Source organism: Cyprinodon variegatus, unplaced genomic scaffold (assembly GCF_000732505.1).
Source record: "Cyprinodon variegatus isolate N-32 unplaced genomic scaffold, C_variegatus-1.0 Scaffold38, whole genome shotgun sequence".
In the NCBI taxonomy this organism is placed as follows: domain Eukaryota; kingdom Metazoa; phylum Chordata; class Actinopteri; order Cyprinodontiformes; family Cyprinodontidae; genus Cyprinodon; species Cyprinodon variegatus.
In genome coordinates, this window is record NW_015150491.1 from 566,565 (window position 1) to 582,706 (window position 16,142).

Consider the following 16,142-nt stretch of genomic DNA (forward strand, 5'->3'; position numbering starts at 1 on the left):
TGGACAAAACTGTGTTTTCCATAGAGACACAGGGACCATGACAGAGTCATGGGGTGTGTGCGGGTAGAGGAACCTAGAGAGGTGTGTGTGTACGTTGCAGAGGGATGATAAATGAGTCTACACCCCACTGTCATTTGTACTTTGGCATCAAGTCCAAAGCACAATTTGGAGTAAAATATTGCTGCAGCCCCTTCAAATGACAAACTTTAATGCTGATGTATGAATGGACAGAGGCCATATCGAGTTGTAATTGAACAGTGGGAGGTATATATTCTTCTTAAAGGGCAACTAATTAGTGTTTACAAAACCAGTGGAAAGGATGGACACTATAAAAGGACAGGCTTCTCTGATGTTACATGTAACAGCACAACAGAGCCAAATCAGTGATCATTGATCAGCCAAAAAAATAAATAAATAAAAAATAAAGGAAATTATTAACTGTGGAGATTTTGGATTTTGGATTTATTCAAAATATTTTTTCTACTTCATTGGTTTTAAATAGCACAATTTACAAACAACTGCATACTTTCTGCCAGAATGACAATTTTTTTTATTAAAAAAAAAATGCTTTCCCGTCTGCATTTGTTTTCTTGTTATGTGTCATTTCTGGAGTGACTCCAATATTGCAGATAGAGAAAAAACTACATTTGTCACTTTTTACTTTACTTACCATTAAACAAAGGATTTGCACAAACTATTTCAGTGTAGTTGCTTGTTTTGTGAAAACTAACCACCTTTACCTAGTGTGTGAATCTTTACGTGATTCTTTGTAGGTACATCATGAAAATCTCTGTTTTAGAAATTGGTTTCACCCCAGCCCAGGCCAGATTTCTGCATTTACACATAGCCATGAGCATATCAAGTTCCATTAAAGAAGTAACGGAAGCAGCGATTCAAAAGGTCCTCCTATAAAGTTGTTTTTTTCAAAGGCATCAAAGGGCTTGTGGGAGCTTGTTTTAACGGGCCATTAGGACATATTTAACATTTTAATGTAATGCTTGAAAAGCCCAAAATCCTCACTAATACCAAGGAAATACAGCTGGAGTTCTAAAGTCTTAACATTAGTTCAAAGAACAGACTTCAAATATACATCTGGCCGTCTATCCATCCATCTTTTTCTAACTTATAGTGTGAAGATTTGGGTGGGGGGAAGGGTACACCCTGGACAGGTCCCCAGTCTGTCGCAGGGACACACAAAAATGTAAACCATGCACACACACTCACACCTGAGGACAATTTAGAAATGCCAATTAACTTAACACTCATGTTTTCGAACTGTGGGAGGAAGCTGGAGTATCTGGAGAGAACCCATGCATGCATGCATGCACCGGGAGAACAAGCAAACTCCATGCAGAAAGACCCCAGGCAAGGAATCGAACTCAGAACCTTCTTTCTGCAAGGCAGCAGTGCAACCCACGTCTTGTAGTCTAAAAATCCCTAAATGGCGAAACATCAAAATACATTACAGAAATGTTTTCACTGCATCACTAACCTAGACCACTCAAGTCTAGCACCTCAGGTCCACTAAGCATAACCTGAACAAGAACTAAACATGGAGAAGCAGCATTTAGTTTTTATGTTCCACTTATGCTGTTGGTACTGTAAGTTTTAAAAGTGTTGAAACTAGGGCTGAAACAATTAATCGGATTCATAGTGATTAACCAATTATTTAAATTATTGTCAACCAATTTAGTAATTGATTACTTGTTAACTGGAGGATAGAGTCTGTAAAACATGCCTTTAGCTGACAGGGCAACCCACTTAGAGCAGTAATTATACCAAAATTATAAAAATATATATGGAAACATTTTGCATCTCATCCATCAGTATGCTCTATCCAGAACTCTTTAAGTGGAAAAGTTTTAGTTTCACTGATTTAATTTCATAAAATGTCTTCTTCAAGAAATCTTTTGCTTTCTGATTATTAATCGATTTATCTAAAAAAAAATAGTCGACAGATTAATCAATTTGCAAAATAATTGTTACCGGTAGTTGCAGCACTAGTTGAAACCCAAGGGAAATTTACAATCATCTCCCTTGTTTTATTCACATTCTGAGTGAGATCATTTTTTTCTACATCATGCCACAGAGAGTTTAACAAGTTCACTCCACTCAGATTTTTGTCTCTCTAATAAACCCATAACAATAATAATGGGAGTGTTTCTGTAGAGGAGAATGATTTGCACCTGAAATCTGAGGTGTACAATACAAAAAGTAATGGTTTTAAGAGATGCTGTAGAATCCCATTGAGCTGCTCTGTACAGACTTTCAGGATTCCGATCATCTGACACTGGAACCTTATTCCATTCCAGCTGCCTTTTTACCTGACTTTTAGAGACAGACCGGTGGGTGAGGAAAAGGTAGCAGCATGCTAATTTTGTTGAGAAAGAACACATAGAAGAATGGCTTATTGGTAAGGTGGAATATTACATAAGCCAAAAAAAAGCTCAAAACAATAAGGTACATGAATTTTTTTTTTAATTTTATTTTGCCACAAAAATATTGACTAGGAACTGAAATTTGATCACATCTTATTTTTAATTTTTGTGACCCAACTTGTTGTTGTACCCCTGCTGCAATAACAACTTGACTATTCTCTTAACACACAAAGAAGGGATGAGCTCATAGAAGAAACAGGAATTGCAGTATCCATTTAGATTTATCTGAAAAGTGTCACATAAAGTTAAGGTCTGGACTTTTTGCAATTCAATCACATTTCTGCACATCAAACCTCATATACTGTAACCTGACAACAGCCAGATGCACGTCTCACTCCGCCTAGCTCCGCTCACATACATCTGGGACACCGCTATGTGAGCGGAGCTAGGCGGAGTGAGACGTGCATCTGGCTGTTGTCAGGTTACATATACTGTACATAGAGCCTTGAAACTACCTCGAACATCCAAATGCATTGATTTGGTGTACAATACTTTTCAGCAATACAGTGTGTCTATTAACAAAACTCTGATAAAAGGCTGCCTCTAAGCAAATTGTATAAAATACAGATGTATCTGACAGCGGAGCTGAAGCCATCAAAGCCAGCCTACATTTCGTTTCCTGAGAAGTGATAAAGCAATCAAACCAAACTTACTAAAAAAATAGGAATAATATATTTTTTTATTTGAATAAAATAATGCATTTGATTTCACAAGTTATCCATACATTATAAGGCTATCAATTTGAGCCTTCTGTTGGTTGTCATGTTTAAGTTTCTTGGTAGAGTTCTGAATTCTTCAAGTAAAATGAATACATTTTAGATAAAACAAATAATAAAGAATTTTTGAACTGATATAAATCAGACTTTAAGCTTTTAAAACAGGTATCAAATTTAACCAAACAGACAACAGGAATGGTAGCTTTGAAACGAGACAGAGAATGTCTGAATAATTCCAAACAACTCGTCATTTACCAAATAATCAACCCACACAAGGGAAAGAATTTGGGGAGTCATGTAGCTATCGGTCAGCCTGCTGGAATGCAACGCTTGTGTTTTTTAGTTTTTTCTGCATAATTCCAAGTAAAAATGCAGCAAAACAAGATTTAAATTTTCCGCAAAAAAAAGGCCAGCCCACCTTAGAATTTCAAAACAGTTTCAGAGGGTAAAACTTGCCACTATAAAAGGACTGGAGAATAGACAGTCATCTCACTGGACTTAGCGAACTTCTAGCTAAGTTCCCTCTCATTTTCTAAGGTAATTTTTTTTGGTCATTTTAGTGCACTTATTGAAAGTAATGATTAGATGTTTACTGCAACAAAGAAAAAACCCTCTGTGAATAATAATCTTTCTTTTTCAGAGTCAAAGAACATCCGATCTCTGCAATGATGATCAAGCAGGTATTTATTTGTGGTAACATTATAACACTTGTTTTGAGCACCATTAATAAATGATGACAACCTATATATATAAATTCTGTTTCTTAGACAAGCCTTGCCATTGCTGCAGTCCTGCTGCTTGGTATGTTTAGTGTATAAACACCTATCTACAAAAAATTCCTCTGATATCTATGTTGTTCAAAAACAGTAACTATGGTTATTTTCTTTTTATTCCACAGGTTATGTTGGACCAAGTCAACAAGGTGATAAACTGTCTATTGGTTTTAAAAAGCATCAAACCAAACTCCAGTCTTGTGTTCCACAATTGTTAGAACTCTGAAATGTTGTTAATTTTGACTATTAAATGTATTTTATTTGTTTCTTTATGCTTTCAATTTTCATTTTTCACTTTATTTTAGTACCAGGCTGCAGCAATCCTCCCCACATTCGTAAGTACCAATACCTTTTATTTCAGCCTAGTTAAATAAATACCTTCAGTCAAATACTGAACAGCCTAAATTTGAGATTTGTTATTCCAGAGGAATGGACACAGTGGTTTGATAGAGATAATCCTTCTGGAACTGGAGACTGGGAGACTTTAGATGATCTTCGCAAAGAGAATCCAGGGCAGATCTGCCTTGACCCCAGAGATATTGAGGCTTTGACTGTTTCAGGACTTACTGTTAGTGCGGCTGGGGAGAAAATTTATCGGTAAGTGTGGTAAAGTGTGCGTTTTTTAATTGTTATACACAGCTCAATGATAAAGAACATTCAATATGTTCGACAACATCCTGAAACAGATACAATAGAAATACATCATAAGAGAACGCAAGAAAATTTACGAGGAAATATGCAAAGACAAACTTGTATCAAACAGATTTTTTACTGTTGTGGATGTTTACGCTAACATCATTTTTAAACATGCCAGGTAACAGTATACTTAGGATTTATGTAAGAATGCTGTTTTTACAATATATAATCATTTCTCAAGTATTCCAATTTAGCTTGTTATGTTATCTAGTTGTAAAAGTTGTTTGTTTCATGTTCGTGTGTGCCAACCTTACTATGTCTTTATTATGGTTTGAAATGAGTATTTCTGTTTTGAATGAAAACATGGTATTCAAACCAGCTAGGACTATCTGAAAAAAAAAACTTTCTATTTCTGTTTGTTCTTGTTTGTCTTGTCCTAAAATGTTGCTAGTGTTATGCAAGAAGTAAAATGATCGATGCCTTTCAAAAATGATCAACTTTTTTTATTTGTCAAAATATCAGCCTAAAGGTCTAAAAGATGAATGACATTTTTTGGCAAATCTTAGAAGTGCCTTTGTGGCCTTTTAATCAAGTAGTGTTTTTAGCTCTGGAGCGCTTCCATGAAAACCATTCTTCCCCTTTGTCTTCCTTAATTTTGCATCTTGCTGTGCTTTGGAGGATGTCCTGTTTTCTTTTTATTTATTGTTTTTCTATCATGAACACCTTTATACATTTTAATGAAAATTAGAAGATCAGCTACGTAGGCCAACACTATTCCATAGTTTTTTCCATTTGAAGTTAATACAAACTGTTCTTCATCAGTGCCTGAAAGCCTAAAACACTTTGCAAACCTTTGTAAAGGTCAGGACATTAAATTCCAGAAGTTAATATCTTTTTTTGACATGCTTCGGTCACAGTTTGTTTCTTTCTTTTCAGGTATGATCTTAAATCTGGACTGATATGCCGGAATAAGGATCAGGATGACCGATATTGCTATGACTATAAAGTTCGCTTCAGCTGCGAAGCTACATCCTGTAAAAATGGTACTTATGTTTTATGGTACTCATTTGAAATAAACTTTTAAGGCACTGGATTAAGAGTTTATTCAACCATCTTTCTTCTATAATTTAATCTTGCTACTACATTAGTACAGTTGTTTGACTATTTGCTCTTGCAGTGTGCTGGACTAAATGGTACAATCGAGATAAGCCCACTGGATCAGGGGACTGGGAGCATCTGAGTGCCCTGATCAAAGAAAATCCAGGAAGCCACCTTTGTTCTGAACCTGTGTACATTGAAGCTGTTACCGTTGATGGCAGCATCCCAGCCATCAGAACAGGACAGAACTTCTATTCGTAAGTTGTCCTAGAAAATATTTCATATCCAAATTACCATAGTTTCCTTTATATTTGTACTATTGAATTGAAGCATATGCTGCCACATTACACTTATATTTGACACAAAAGTATGAACATTCAGGAGAATATTTAGCATACATTATATAAGGACATAACAATGGTTCACACTGTCTTCAATTTAATGTGAAAGTTAGTAAATTGATACTATTGCTTTGAGTGAAACTGATAGCAAACCATAATGATTAATATCATCACACCTAATTCTTAAACACCATTAAAGCTGTTTCCTTTGTGAGATTAAAAGAACATGTGCAAATTTACCATAAATTCCTCTCATTCAGCTACAGTCCCACAAAAGGGTTGGTTTGCCGTAATCAGGACCAGAGTAATGGCAGCTGCAGAGATTACAAAGTACGCTTCGGATGCTCCTGTTCCTAGGCGACCTAAAGCCAGTGAAGACAAGGCAGGAGGGTCCAAGGAAACAACCAAATCATGCCTGTCTATTTGGGTTAAAGCCAAGGCAATGGAAAAAATGGAAAATTGTGATTTGTCTACTATGGAGAATGAATAAAGGATAGAAACTAATCGTAAACCTTTTTTTTTCTGATATATTTTTTTCTAATTGATTTAAATTTCCAATTCCCAAATATAATGTTTATGCCTGTGACTTTTTTTTCTTGGTGTCTTTAAAAAATTTAAGGAGGTGATAGGTCTTTGTCTGTTTGTAAGTGGCAATGGAATAACTTTAATGATTAAAAAAAAAAATATGGAAAATAAAAGCAAATGAAAATAATTGATGTTATTTTCTTATTTGTCCAACATATTGTATATGATGTTTATCATGTGTTCTAAATAACAAAGACTAATGCACAATTCAATTACAGTACCTTGAATTCTATTTCACCTCAACTTAACCTCTATAAAACTTTTAATTTGCCTAGTCTGTGTTCTTATAAGCAATTATAATACAGCGATCCGAAACTGTTCTGTTGATCAAGACTACAGTCTTTGATATTGAGTGAGGAACATAGATCTATGCTCACCCTAACAGACTGATGATATTTTTTGGATACTTTCTACATTTTCAAGTTACAGTTTGTACATAAAAAACAAAAGAAAAAACTAACAACCCCCTGAGCCATACCCCAATCCCCTACCCAACTCGCTGCACATACAGCCATGCCCACACAAAAACAAGTAAAAATTTAAAAAATTCTATACCTTTTACACTTTTTACTTTTTATTTTGCCAGTTGAAAACAAAAATGGCCAAATGAAGCTAAGTAACATATCTTTTATTTATCTTTATATACAGAATTAGATTCTGATTTTTGTGCAAAAAATTATAAGGTCATCTTTAGCTTTCTAATTGATACGTTCAAAATGTTTACATCATTTTATTTTTGCAAACTAAGATTTTACTGATTCTAGCGGTATAAAAGTTACAATAACCTGTGATTAGTTATCTTTGTACTGTATCTTTGTACTTTGTACTCTCATGTGGGGGTTTTAACAAAATGTTATATATTCTTAAAAATCACAATCAGGCAGAAGTTATTTTGTTTCCCAAAAGAAGTATTTTCTTAACACTAATTTAATTCCCACAAAGACATACAAAATTTTGTGGTGGCCTGCTGTATTATTCAACTGAATTTGATGTAGAATGTTCTATATTTCTTTGAGGAAAAGGTATTATTAAATATATATGATGCGTTTTCTTTACAGTTGGTTTCATCTGTTATGATCTAAATAGGCCTTAGATAAGAATTATATTTGCATAATGAAGTTATGAGTGTTTTCTCGGAATTCTCTGAATTGTTTTAAAACTATAAAAAGTAAAAACATAATTATTGGTAAATAAGCCACTGAGACTCAAAAATGCTTTTCCACTTCCATCTGAAAAAATTATGCAAGTTGATATAAGCTGAACTGTGCTAAACTCGGATAACAATAACAACCATTAAGTTGTTGGGGGTTTGATAAATACTGAAAGGGACATGTTTTTAGCTTTTGTTTAAACCCATATGCATAATATTTACAGGAGGTGAAGATGAAATTAGGAGTTTATTTACAAACAATGAATGAATGTTTCCAGTAGGTCAGGGACCAGGAATTATGATCCACTAGATTACAGGGGATAAAGCAGATTGATTAGGGTTGAAGTTTCAATAAAGGAGAAAACTGTGCAGACATGTTGCAGTTTTTACTGTTTGGGCTGCAGGGAACTACCAGGAAAAAAATTGCAAAAATAAAAAACGATAGGATCCAGGAGCCTTGGAGTCAATGAGAAGTTGACTGATCCGGGATTAAGGTTAGTGTTGGATGAGTGAACACTGGGTGGAGGGAGATCACTGTCAGGTTGTATTTATAATGGAGGGTGAGCAGGGTACGAAGGTGGATCCAGAGAAGCAGTCAACAAGAGTAACTTGATCCGAGAGGTTCTTGCGGAGGTTGGACAGCAACCAAGGGGCATGGGAGGATACTTCACCATGAAGGAACCTGGGAACAGGAACAGTAGAAAACAAACTAGCAAGGTTTCAAAGCCAGAGTATCATGCTTTAGTTACAGCTAGAAACTAGAATGCTGGGAAAGCAAGAGAAATACCACACATAGTTACCACTCTGGCAAAGAAGAACTGGGAATAGGCTCCTTAGGAAGGACCTGAAATGCAGAACACCTGTCACTACCAGCACCAGTGGTGGCTCCACCTGAGGGTACATTTCATAAGCAGCAAAAAAGAAAATGGAAACAAAGGCGGTGTCCGAAAATCCAACTTAACCCCTTGAGTTTGGACGGACCCCTATATAGAGCCTGATATAGTGGTTACGACATGTTATATGAGTGTCTGAATGTCTATTCAATCTAAAAGCAGTGGACTCAAAATTTCCCACAATGCACCTGTTATTAATGATAATTGTCATTGATGATATGTCAGTTTATTACATCCTACTTGCGTGTCAGAACTAATGTTTTCCCTAGTAGTTTATCTAATTAAGACACTTCCTCTGTCCGGATATACACGTATCATCTTCATTCTGTACGTGGCAAAGATATGGGAATGGAATGAGAGCGATGTCCTTCAGCTAAGAACAAAGTGTAATATTTTGATAAAGCTGGAGCCATGGATGTCCCCTCATCTGCAAAGGTGTATGATGTAATTATGTTATGATGTGGAATATTGGAGTTGTATAAAATGCCTCTTTAACTTTTAATCATGGCCATTTCACGAGAAGTGGTAAGTGGTTGGTAAGCAGCTGCCTTCTTTAACCCTAAGCAACTTCTCTGATCTGAATAAGATTACAATTTCTATCAACTCTGCTGTCATGTCTCATGGTTAATTTATACATATACGTTATGAAGTGTTATAGAGTTTGTCCCGAATTATCTCTTTTCAAGCAAAAAGAACCGGAGAGAGAAAGCTTCAAGCTGTAGACACATAGCTTTAATTTAACACACCTTGATACTGAATGTTTTTGCTCTCATGCTGTTTGGGATAGGCTTTGAAACTTGTGCAGATCTATTTTAATTATTTATTTACATGTGTTTCAGACAAATACGCCTATTTAAAATGTTTAAATTTTAATTAGCAAATTAAATAATGTATCTTTGAAACAAGGTCTATTCCTCAAAGATAGACAAGGAAAATCCATATTCACAAAACTGGTATCAGCCAGTCAGACCTAAAAAACAAAATTGTTTTAAATGGTTGCTAAGTCAATGTAAAATACAATTTTGTAACATTTACATACACTTGTTAGTGCAACATTCTAGAATTTTGAGTTGAAATCATACATTAAGATTTTTTTTTAGCAAACGCACATCTGTACTAACCAGATATGTATGACATTTAAAAACTCTAAGAGAGACTTTTATGTTTATGTATCTGGAACAAAATGAAGCCTATTTTATTCCTGATATCTAGAATGTAAAATTGATATTGCAACAGATATACAGTATGTGTTTGGCATTACTTCTTTGGAGTCACAGCCAGAATGTTCCCTTTCTGCTCAAATATAGACGAATAAATTACCTTTGTGTTTAGATATTATCTGTGATTTAGACTTTGAGGAACAATGGTGAAATGGAGATTGCTCTAACCCTACAAATGTTTCCTCCACATATGTCATCTATTGAGCCACAGGTGAAACTGAAGGGCTTTTACATACCACAACAAGGGTCAGCAATCCTGCTAAACTGGACAGAGAACAACAAGTACAAAGCAGCAAAGTGAGATTTTTCATGGTGCCAGTAAAACTGTTGGGATTTTCCACTCGTCTTTTTATTCTGCATAGAAATAAAAGTCACAAGGATATAACGCAACATAGTGCCTAGCACCACATTTAAAGAAGTAAAGTGTGTTTTGTTTTGAACAATCAATGGAGCAATTTAGTAAATGATGTAGATAAAATAAAAGCAGCGTAATTGCAAGACAACTATTCCCTTTAATAGGGTTTAGTCTGCACTAGCTGATAGAAGCGTGATTATATCACCTTTAAGATAAAAGCCATTGCCTTTATGTTAATTATTTCAAGTTAGCAATGACTGAGCTAATTTGAGATTAATTTTGAATTTTCTTCTATTTACATTTAGTTTAGTTTTTTTTTTTTACATTTAAAGAATGACCTAAATTATGCTGTACATGTAAAGCTGCTCTTTTAAGTCTCCGCTTCTGGTCATCGTTGAGATTTGTGTGAACTGCTGAAGATAGATATAAAGTACCTTAGCTATTCAATTCAAATGGTATCAGCTTTTGCAGGGTCAACAACCAAATACAATGCAAGTCCCTTTAATGATATGCTAAAGAAGCATGTCAGCTATTTGAGTCAGTGTTATTGGAGCAGTGACATATCTAAAACCTGCAGCACAATGGTCTTCTAAGTTGTCTTACGGTAACTGTCACTCAGGGACACTGGACCCATAAGATAAATTGATCCTCGACAAACTTGTTTATCCCACAGGCTGTATCTGTGGGGTTAATGGTGCTGTTTTCTTCCTAGGTCCTCCATTTAACCTCTTAGAAAACTTTCCGTAAATAAATTCTAAGTGAGCAGCAAAGCAAGTTGGGGCTGTAATTCCTTTGAGTTTTTTGTATTTACAAGTATGCAAAAATGTGGTTAAGTGTTCTAGTTGCATATTTAACGGTAATTAGATGGAAGCAAGGGCGGAGAAGAGATGATATAAAACTGCAGAGAGCCTAACAGCTGAATTGTGCTGCTCTTAGTTATTTGTGTGTGGGTGTTTAACAGTCAGAAACTCCTTCGTCTGCTGCTATGAACAGATTGGTAACGTATAACTTTTTAAGCTGTATTTTGAAATGTGAAATCCAGATTCATAAATTTTACTTAACAAAAATTTAGATTTGACATTGTTTTTATTTTTTACTAGGTCAGTGTTTTAATTGTGGCTGGACTGATCTTTGGTAAGTTTGGCCTGAAATGACAATAACTATTTTTGTTTTGTTTTTAGGTTGAATAACAAAAACTATGTGTAGAATAACAAAAACAATGTTTTTTTTGTTTTTTTTACAGAATCATGGGCTCAGAGACCAGAAACAGGTATATTTTTCAACCTAAGTAGCAGTTTGTTGATGTGACAGTCCTTTTTGATGCATGTACTCCAATAATTATTTATGGCCACTGCAGATTTAAATTTAAGGAAATAAGTTTGTTTTTGATAGAATACAATATGATGTTTATCTCTCAAAGCATAGTAACTCACTGCTAAAGGAGTATAACTTTAGTCCATTTACTAATTTAGGTTCACCTACTATACATTGAAAGAAAAAAGAAAAACACTATCCATAGATTTCATTATTATAATCACTGAAAAGATCATTCTTATAATTGCTTGAAAAAACTTAAATGTTTCCACTTATATTTGTAACCATTTATATTCTGAGATTAACTCCAGACCTTTGAAATTGAAAGCCCCCCATGTCATCCCTCTAACTAAATCTCTATCAGATTCAAGTCCAGCTGGGGCCTTCTCCTATTATTACCTTTAACTAGAAGAAACATAAAAATGTTAAAGATTGCCTGAAGTATTAATCTGTCAGGCATAGTAATAATTAGGAGCTCTACTGTAGCCTTGCAAATGAAAGTATCTGTCATTATAGAAGCTTGAACGTTTGTGGTCCTTTTCTAAAGTGCAATTAAACTATTGTATTTTTCTGGAATATGCTTTTCTAAAAGTTTATACTAGCAACCTCTTTTAAACAGTATTTGAGAGGTTACCTAAAAAAAGTAACTCACTGTAATTAATAATTACTTCTTAAAAAAGTAACTGAGTTATTAACTCAGTTACTGCTCAATGAGAGTAACTTTTTACTTGCCAATGTAACTATGAACTCACTTTTATGTTATTGGAAATTAATATAAAACTAGGTCTAGTTATGGAATATAGGGTGTTTGTTATTAATTAACAAATTAAGCAATTAAAAGTTCTACATCCTTGTGAGCAAAACCTATTTTGATCTGTGTGGTTTACCAAGTGTTGTTCTTCCCAGGTTCAACTCTTTTTAATGTTCAATATAATATTTAAGAATCAAACAAAACAAAAATAAATGTGTTTTTTATTGAAAATTATTGTGTTGGATTGGTGAACACTAACTTTTCTCTTATTTTTGTCTCCAGTCTTGTCAGGTAAGATTTTATCAAAGGGGCATTTTTATTATTATTATCTTAAAAGCATTCAACTGATTTTTCCTTTGACCTATACTTTCTCTTCTCCTTTTTTAAACTCTATATAGGATTGCAATGTTATCCTGCCTTCAACCTTCGTAAGTAGATTTCCATTTTTGTTTTCTCAAGAATGCTATAGATTTATTATCTTTACAGACTGCATCTCTGTGTGTAAGGTCAAATCATGCTGTTAAGGACTTATTTTTCTAAACATATTTTATTTGAACTCCTTTTTGTTTAACAGAATGCTGGACCCAATGGTTTGACAGTGACAACCCCTCAAGTAATGGAGACAGAGAAAATCTTAACAGACTTCTCAGAAAGTATCCTGGAAAGATCTGCCCAAACCCAGTAGATATTCAAGCCAGAACTCTGTCTGGCCTGACTCCAGAGGAAGCAGGTGACATAATTAAAGTGTAAGTTTATCAAGCTTCATTTCCCCATTAAAGTTAAACATTTACAGTCAGAAAAAAAACCTTTCTTGGGAATTTCATATAGAGGCTCTTACGAGATAACTAGTTTAAATTACGTATTTTTGTGATACCTTTATGGCACATGTCCTGTACAATTGATGTAAAATGAGAACTATTCTGATAGAAAAATCAATATGATTACTAAAATATTATATGGTTTCACAAGTAAATTTGTGTTCACCATTAAACTAAATGTTATACAAAGTCAGAGAGATCTCAAAATTTCAAAGGAGTATATTGTACAAAGCCATTATTGAGTAGAATGATAGAAACAAATTGACAGAAAACACATTCACTAAATAAAAAATTTATAAAATATCTATACATTATTTCTGTTATTTACTAAGTGAGACATATAATATAGATTGATTTCACATAAAATGTTATTTTAGGTTTTTGTTTCTGGTGATTATGGGGATTTTTCCACTCACAGCCAATGGAAACGTGATTACAATAAATATGTACAAACATTTTAAAACAGAAATGTGGACCTTATCGAAAGCATTGTGCTACCTGGAAAAGGTTATTTTAAAGTTACTTTTAATCTGACAATCTTATAAGAAGGCGGGCCCTTATTAATTGGTTATGACTGTATTCGCTAGTGCACAGTCAAATTATTGATCAGAGATATAAAACATAAAGCACAATGATGTTTTCCTAAAATAGATAATAAGAACAGAAGTGGTCAGAAAGTTTTCCAAGAGGTTGGTGGATTTTTTTTTCATTCTTTCCAATTTAGTAACTCTAGCAGTACTATTTATTGAAAAACAAATCATAAAAACCTCACTGGGGATATTTTATTTCAGCTTTAATATATTTTGACATCTTCATTTAAACATATACAATAACATAAAAAGTATATATATATCCTTTGATCAGACCATATCTGTCATTTCATCAGCTTTAAATGGCCAGCAACAAATAAAAAATCAGGCATCACAATGCTTTTTTTCTGCAATGGAGTCTTACCTGATGTCTGCATAGATACCATAGCTGTACAGAAGTTTTCTATTACTTATAAGTTTTGCACCAACTAGTTCCAAGTCTTTCTGAAGCTCTAGGAGTTGCGTCTTCCAGGAAACTTGTCTAACTCTTCATATGCGTACTTTGGTTGGAAGCATGTCAGAAAAATCTAGTTAAAGCAAAATTATGTTTTAATGATGTCCTTTTCCCTTCTAGATTATAGTCCCAACAGTGCTCACTGGAACACTCAGAAATCTAGAAATAAGTCTGTTATCTGTACATCAGGGTGTTTCATCTATGAGCTTGTAAAGTTCTTGAGAGAGGTCTTTTGTAATTCATCATGAGATTTTGTGTGAAATTTTGGTGATTATAAATCTTCTTAGGCTGAAGATGATCAGTAAGGATTTAAGCAGTTTAATTAAACTTCCAACTTACTGGATTGCTTACTAAATGCATACAGATTTCTGTGATTTTCTTTACTTCATATGTGTTTTTGTTTTTCATTTTAAACACATTCATGTCTCAATTACTTATTCCCTATACCATTCCACTTTATTATTCTTTATAACTCAAGTGATGTCAATTTCCTTTCAGTATGTCTTCTCAAAATATTTTGCATTTACTATACCATGCAAGATGTTTCTCATGTATCTTGCTGTTTCCTGTACAGTACTTTGTTGTTGTGTAGGTGGTTTCCATACTCTATTATCTTTTTATTACTAACCTAAATACAGTAAAAAAAAATAGTGCTCATTTCAATTACATTTGTTAAATTATACTTTTTTTTCCAGGAGCGACACAAACACAGGATTCATATGTCGAAAGAAGGACCAACCTGACGGGAACTGTGAGGATTACAAGGTTCGCTTCAGCTGCCCCCCTCCTTACTGTGCTGAGACAGGTAACATACATCTAGCCAATGATTGTTCATGAAAATTAAATTTTTTTGTTCCTTACACTTTTACAAAAGGATGGGATGTTTATTCTTCTGTCTTTGTTCTCTGTAGTGTGCTGGACGAAGTGGTATGATAGAGATAACCCTTCTGGAAGTGGTGATTGGGAGACTCTGAGGTCCCTGCAAAATGAATACAAGGGAGAAATTTGCAATACCCCTCACTATATCGAGGCTGTTACCACTGACACTTTGACCCCAGCTATTTACACAGGAGAGAACTTTTATGCGTAAGTTGCCTTGAAAACGACATCTTGATACAGAAACAAGCACTACCACAACCAAACAGCAACTAAATAGCATTTATAATGCCTTATGAATCATTTAAATACTATTATATAGAGGCTTTTTTGTTTTTGTAGTCTGCATGATTCAAGCAATAAATTGGTACTGAGGGAAGACACAACACATGTAAGACATTAAAGCAGATTCCAACATAACAATTTTATATGTACATTTAAACAGAATTCTTTGAAATAATCATCAAAATATTTTTTAGGAAACATCTCTCAATCTATATTTGCCTTTTCAAATTATACAGAGGTTTGTTAACCTAGAGTCCAATTGTACACACCTGACTATTTTGAAAATAATTTGTTAACATTCCACACATATTGTAAAAAACTTGAAAAAAGTACTGATCTATGTTTTTCAAACATACCAAACCAGACAGTAAGCACTTCAGAGCAATAATATATTCTTCTCACTATCATTGTATTTACTGTTTTTCAGCTACAACCCAACAGTAGGTTTCGTTTGCCGCCAAGAGGACCAGAAAGATCGGACCTGCAAGGATTACAAAGTCCGGTTTGGATGTCCCTGTGATAACTGAGTCAAGACAACCAAAATGAGGATAAAAGCATTACTATTCTGGGGTAGTCATTTTTCTGGGTGTAGATCATGTCCTCTGTTGTTTACTTAGGTTGAATCTTGCTATCATTTAGTTGATTTCTCGGTTTTAATCATTCTAAGTAAGGTGTTTCTATTTAAGGTAATGCCTTTGCTATTTTTTTACTCTCTTAGGTTATTCTTGGTTTCAGTTCCTTTAGACTTTGGATTTACTCTATAATGGATCTGTGTTAGTTTTAAAAGCCGTAGCCATAAAGTCTAAAATCCTTTTTTTGTCTGTATGTTTCTGCCCAGTTTTCTTAGAA

At 34.2% G+C, this 16,142-nt stretch overlaps 2 protein-coding genes across 2 annotated transcripts; both read left to right on the top strand.

The window, feature by feature from the left end:
• The first annotated feature begins 3,757 nt into the window (after window positions 1-3,757).
• LOC107081460 lies at window positions 3,758-6,711 on the top strand. The gene is made up of 8 exons (XM_015369637.1): window positions 3,758-3,834; window positions 3,922-3,955; window positions 4,053-4,076; window positions 4,233-4,262; window positions 4,353-4,524; window positions 5,500-5,606; window positions 5,741-5,918; window positions 6,263-6,711. Exons 1-8 carry the CDS (start codon window positions 3,820-3,822, stop codon window positions 6,357-6,359), a joined length of 657 nt encoding a protein of 218 aa, XP_015225123.1. The 5' UTR covers window positions 3,758-3,819; the 3' UTR covers window positions 6,360-6,711.
• A 4,391-nt stretch (window positions 6,712-11,102) lies between these two features.
• Window positions 11,103-15,895, top strand: LOC107081510 (mucin-5AC-like). The gene is made up of 9 exons (XM_015369678.1): window positions 11,103-11,202; window positions 11,306-11,339; window positions 11,449-11,475; window positions 12,553-12,561; window positions 12,669-12,698; window positions 12,845-13,016; window positions 14,828-14,937; window positions 15,044-15,218; window positions 15,721-15,895. The coding sequence occupies exons 1-9, from the start codon at window positions 11,191-11,193 to the stop codon at window positions 15,818-15,820; spliced, it is 669 nt and encodes a 222-aa protein (XP_015225164.1). The 5' UTR covers window positions 11,103-11,190; the 3' UTR covers window positions 15,821-15,895.
• The last annotated feature ends 247 nt before the right edge of the window (window positions 15,896-16,142 follow it).

Bases quoted from the DNA above. Each gene is read 5' to 3' on its own strand.
- LOC107081460 (XM_015369637.1), top strand. The intron at 3,956-4,052 runs GTATGTTTAGTG...TTTATTCCACAG, and splicing joins TGCTGCAGTCCTGCTGCTTG to GTTATGTTGGACCAAGTCAA. The intron at 5,607-5,740 runs GTACTTATGTTT...TTGCTCTTGCAG, and splicing joins AGCTACATCCTGTAAAAATG to TGTGCTGGACTAAATGGTAC.
- LOC107081510 (XM_015369678.1), top strand. The intron at 11,340-11,448 runs GTAAGTTTGGCC...TTTTTTTTACAG, and splicing joins TGTGGCTGGACTGATCTTTG to AATCATGGGCTCAGAGACCA. The intron at 14,938-15,043 runs GTAACATACATC...TGTTCTCTGTAG, and splicing joins TCCTTACTGTGCTGAGACAG to TGTGCTGGACGAAGTGGTAT.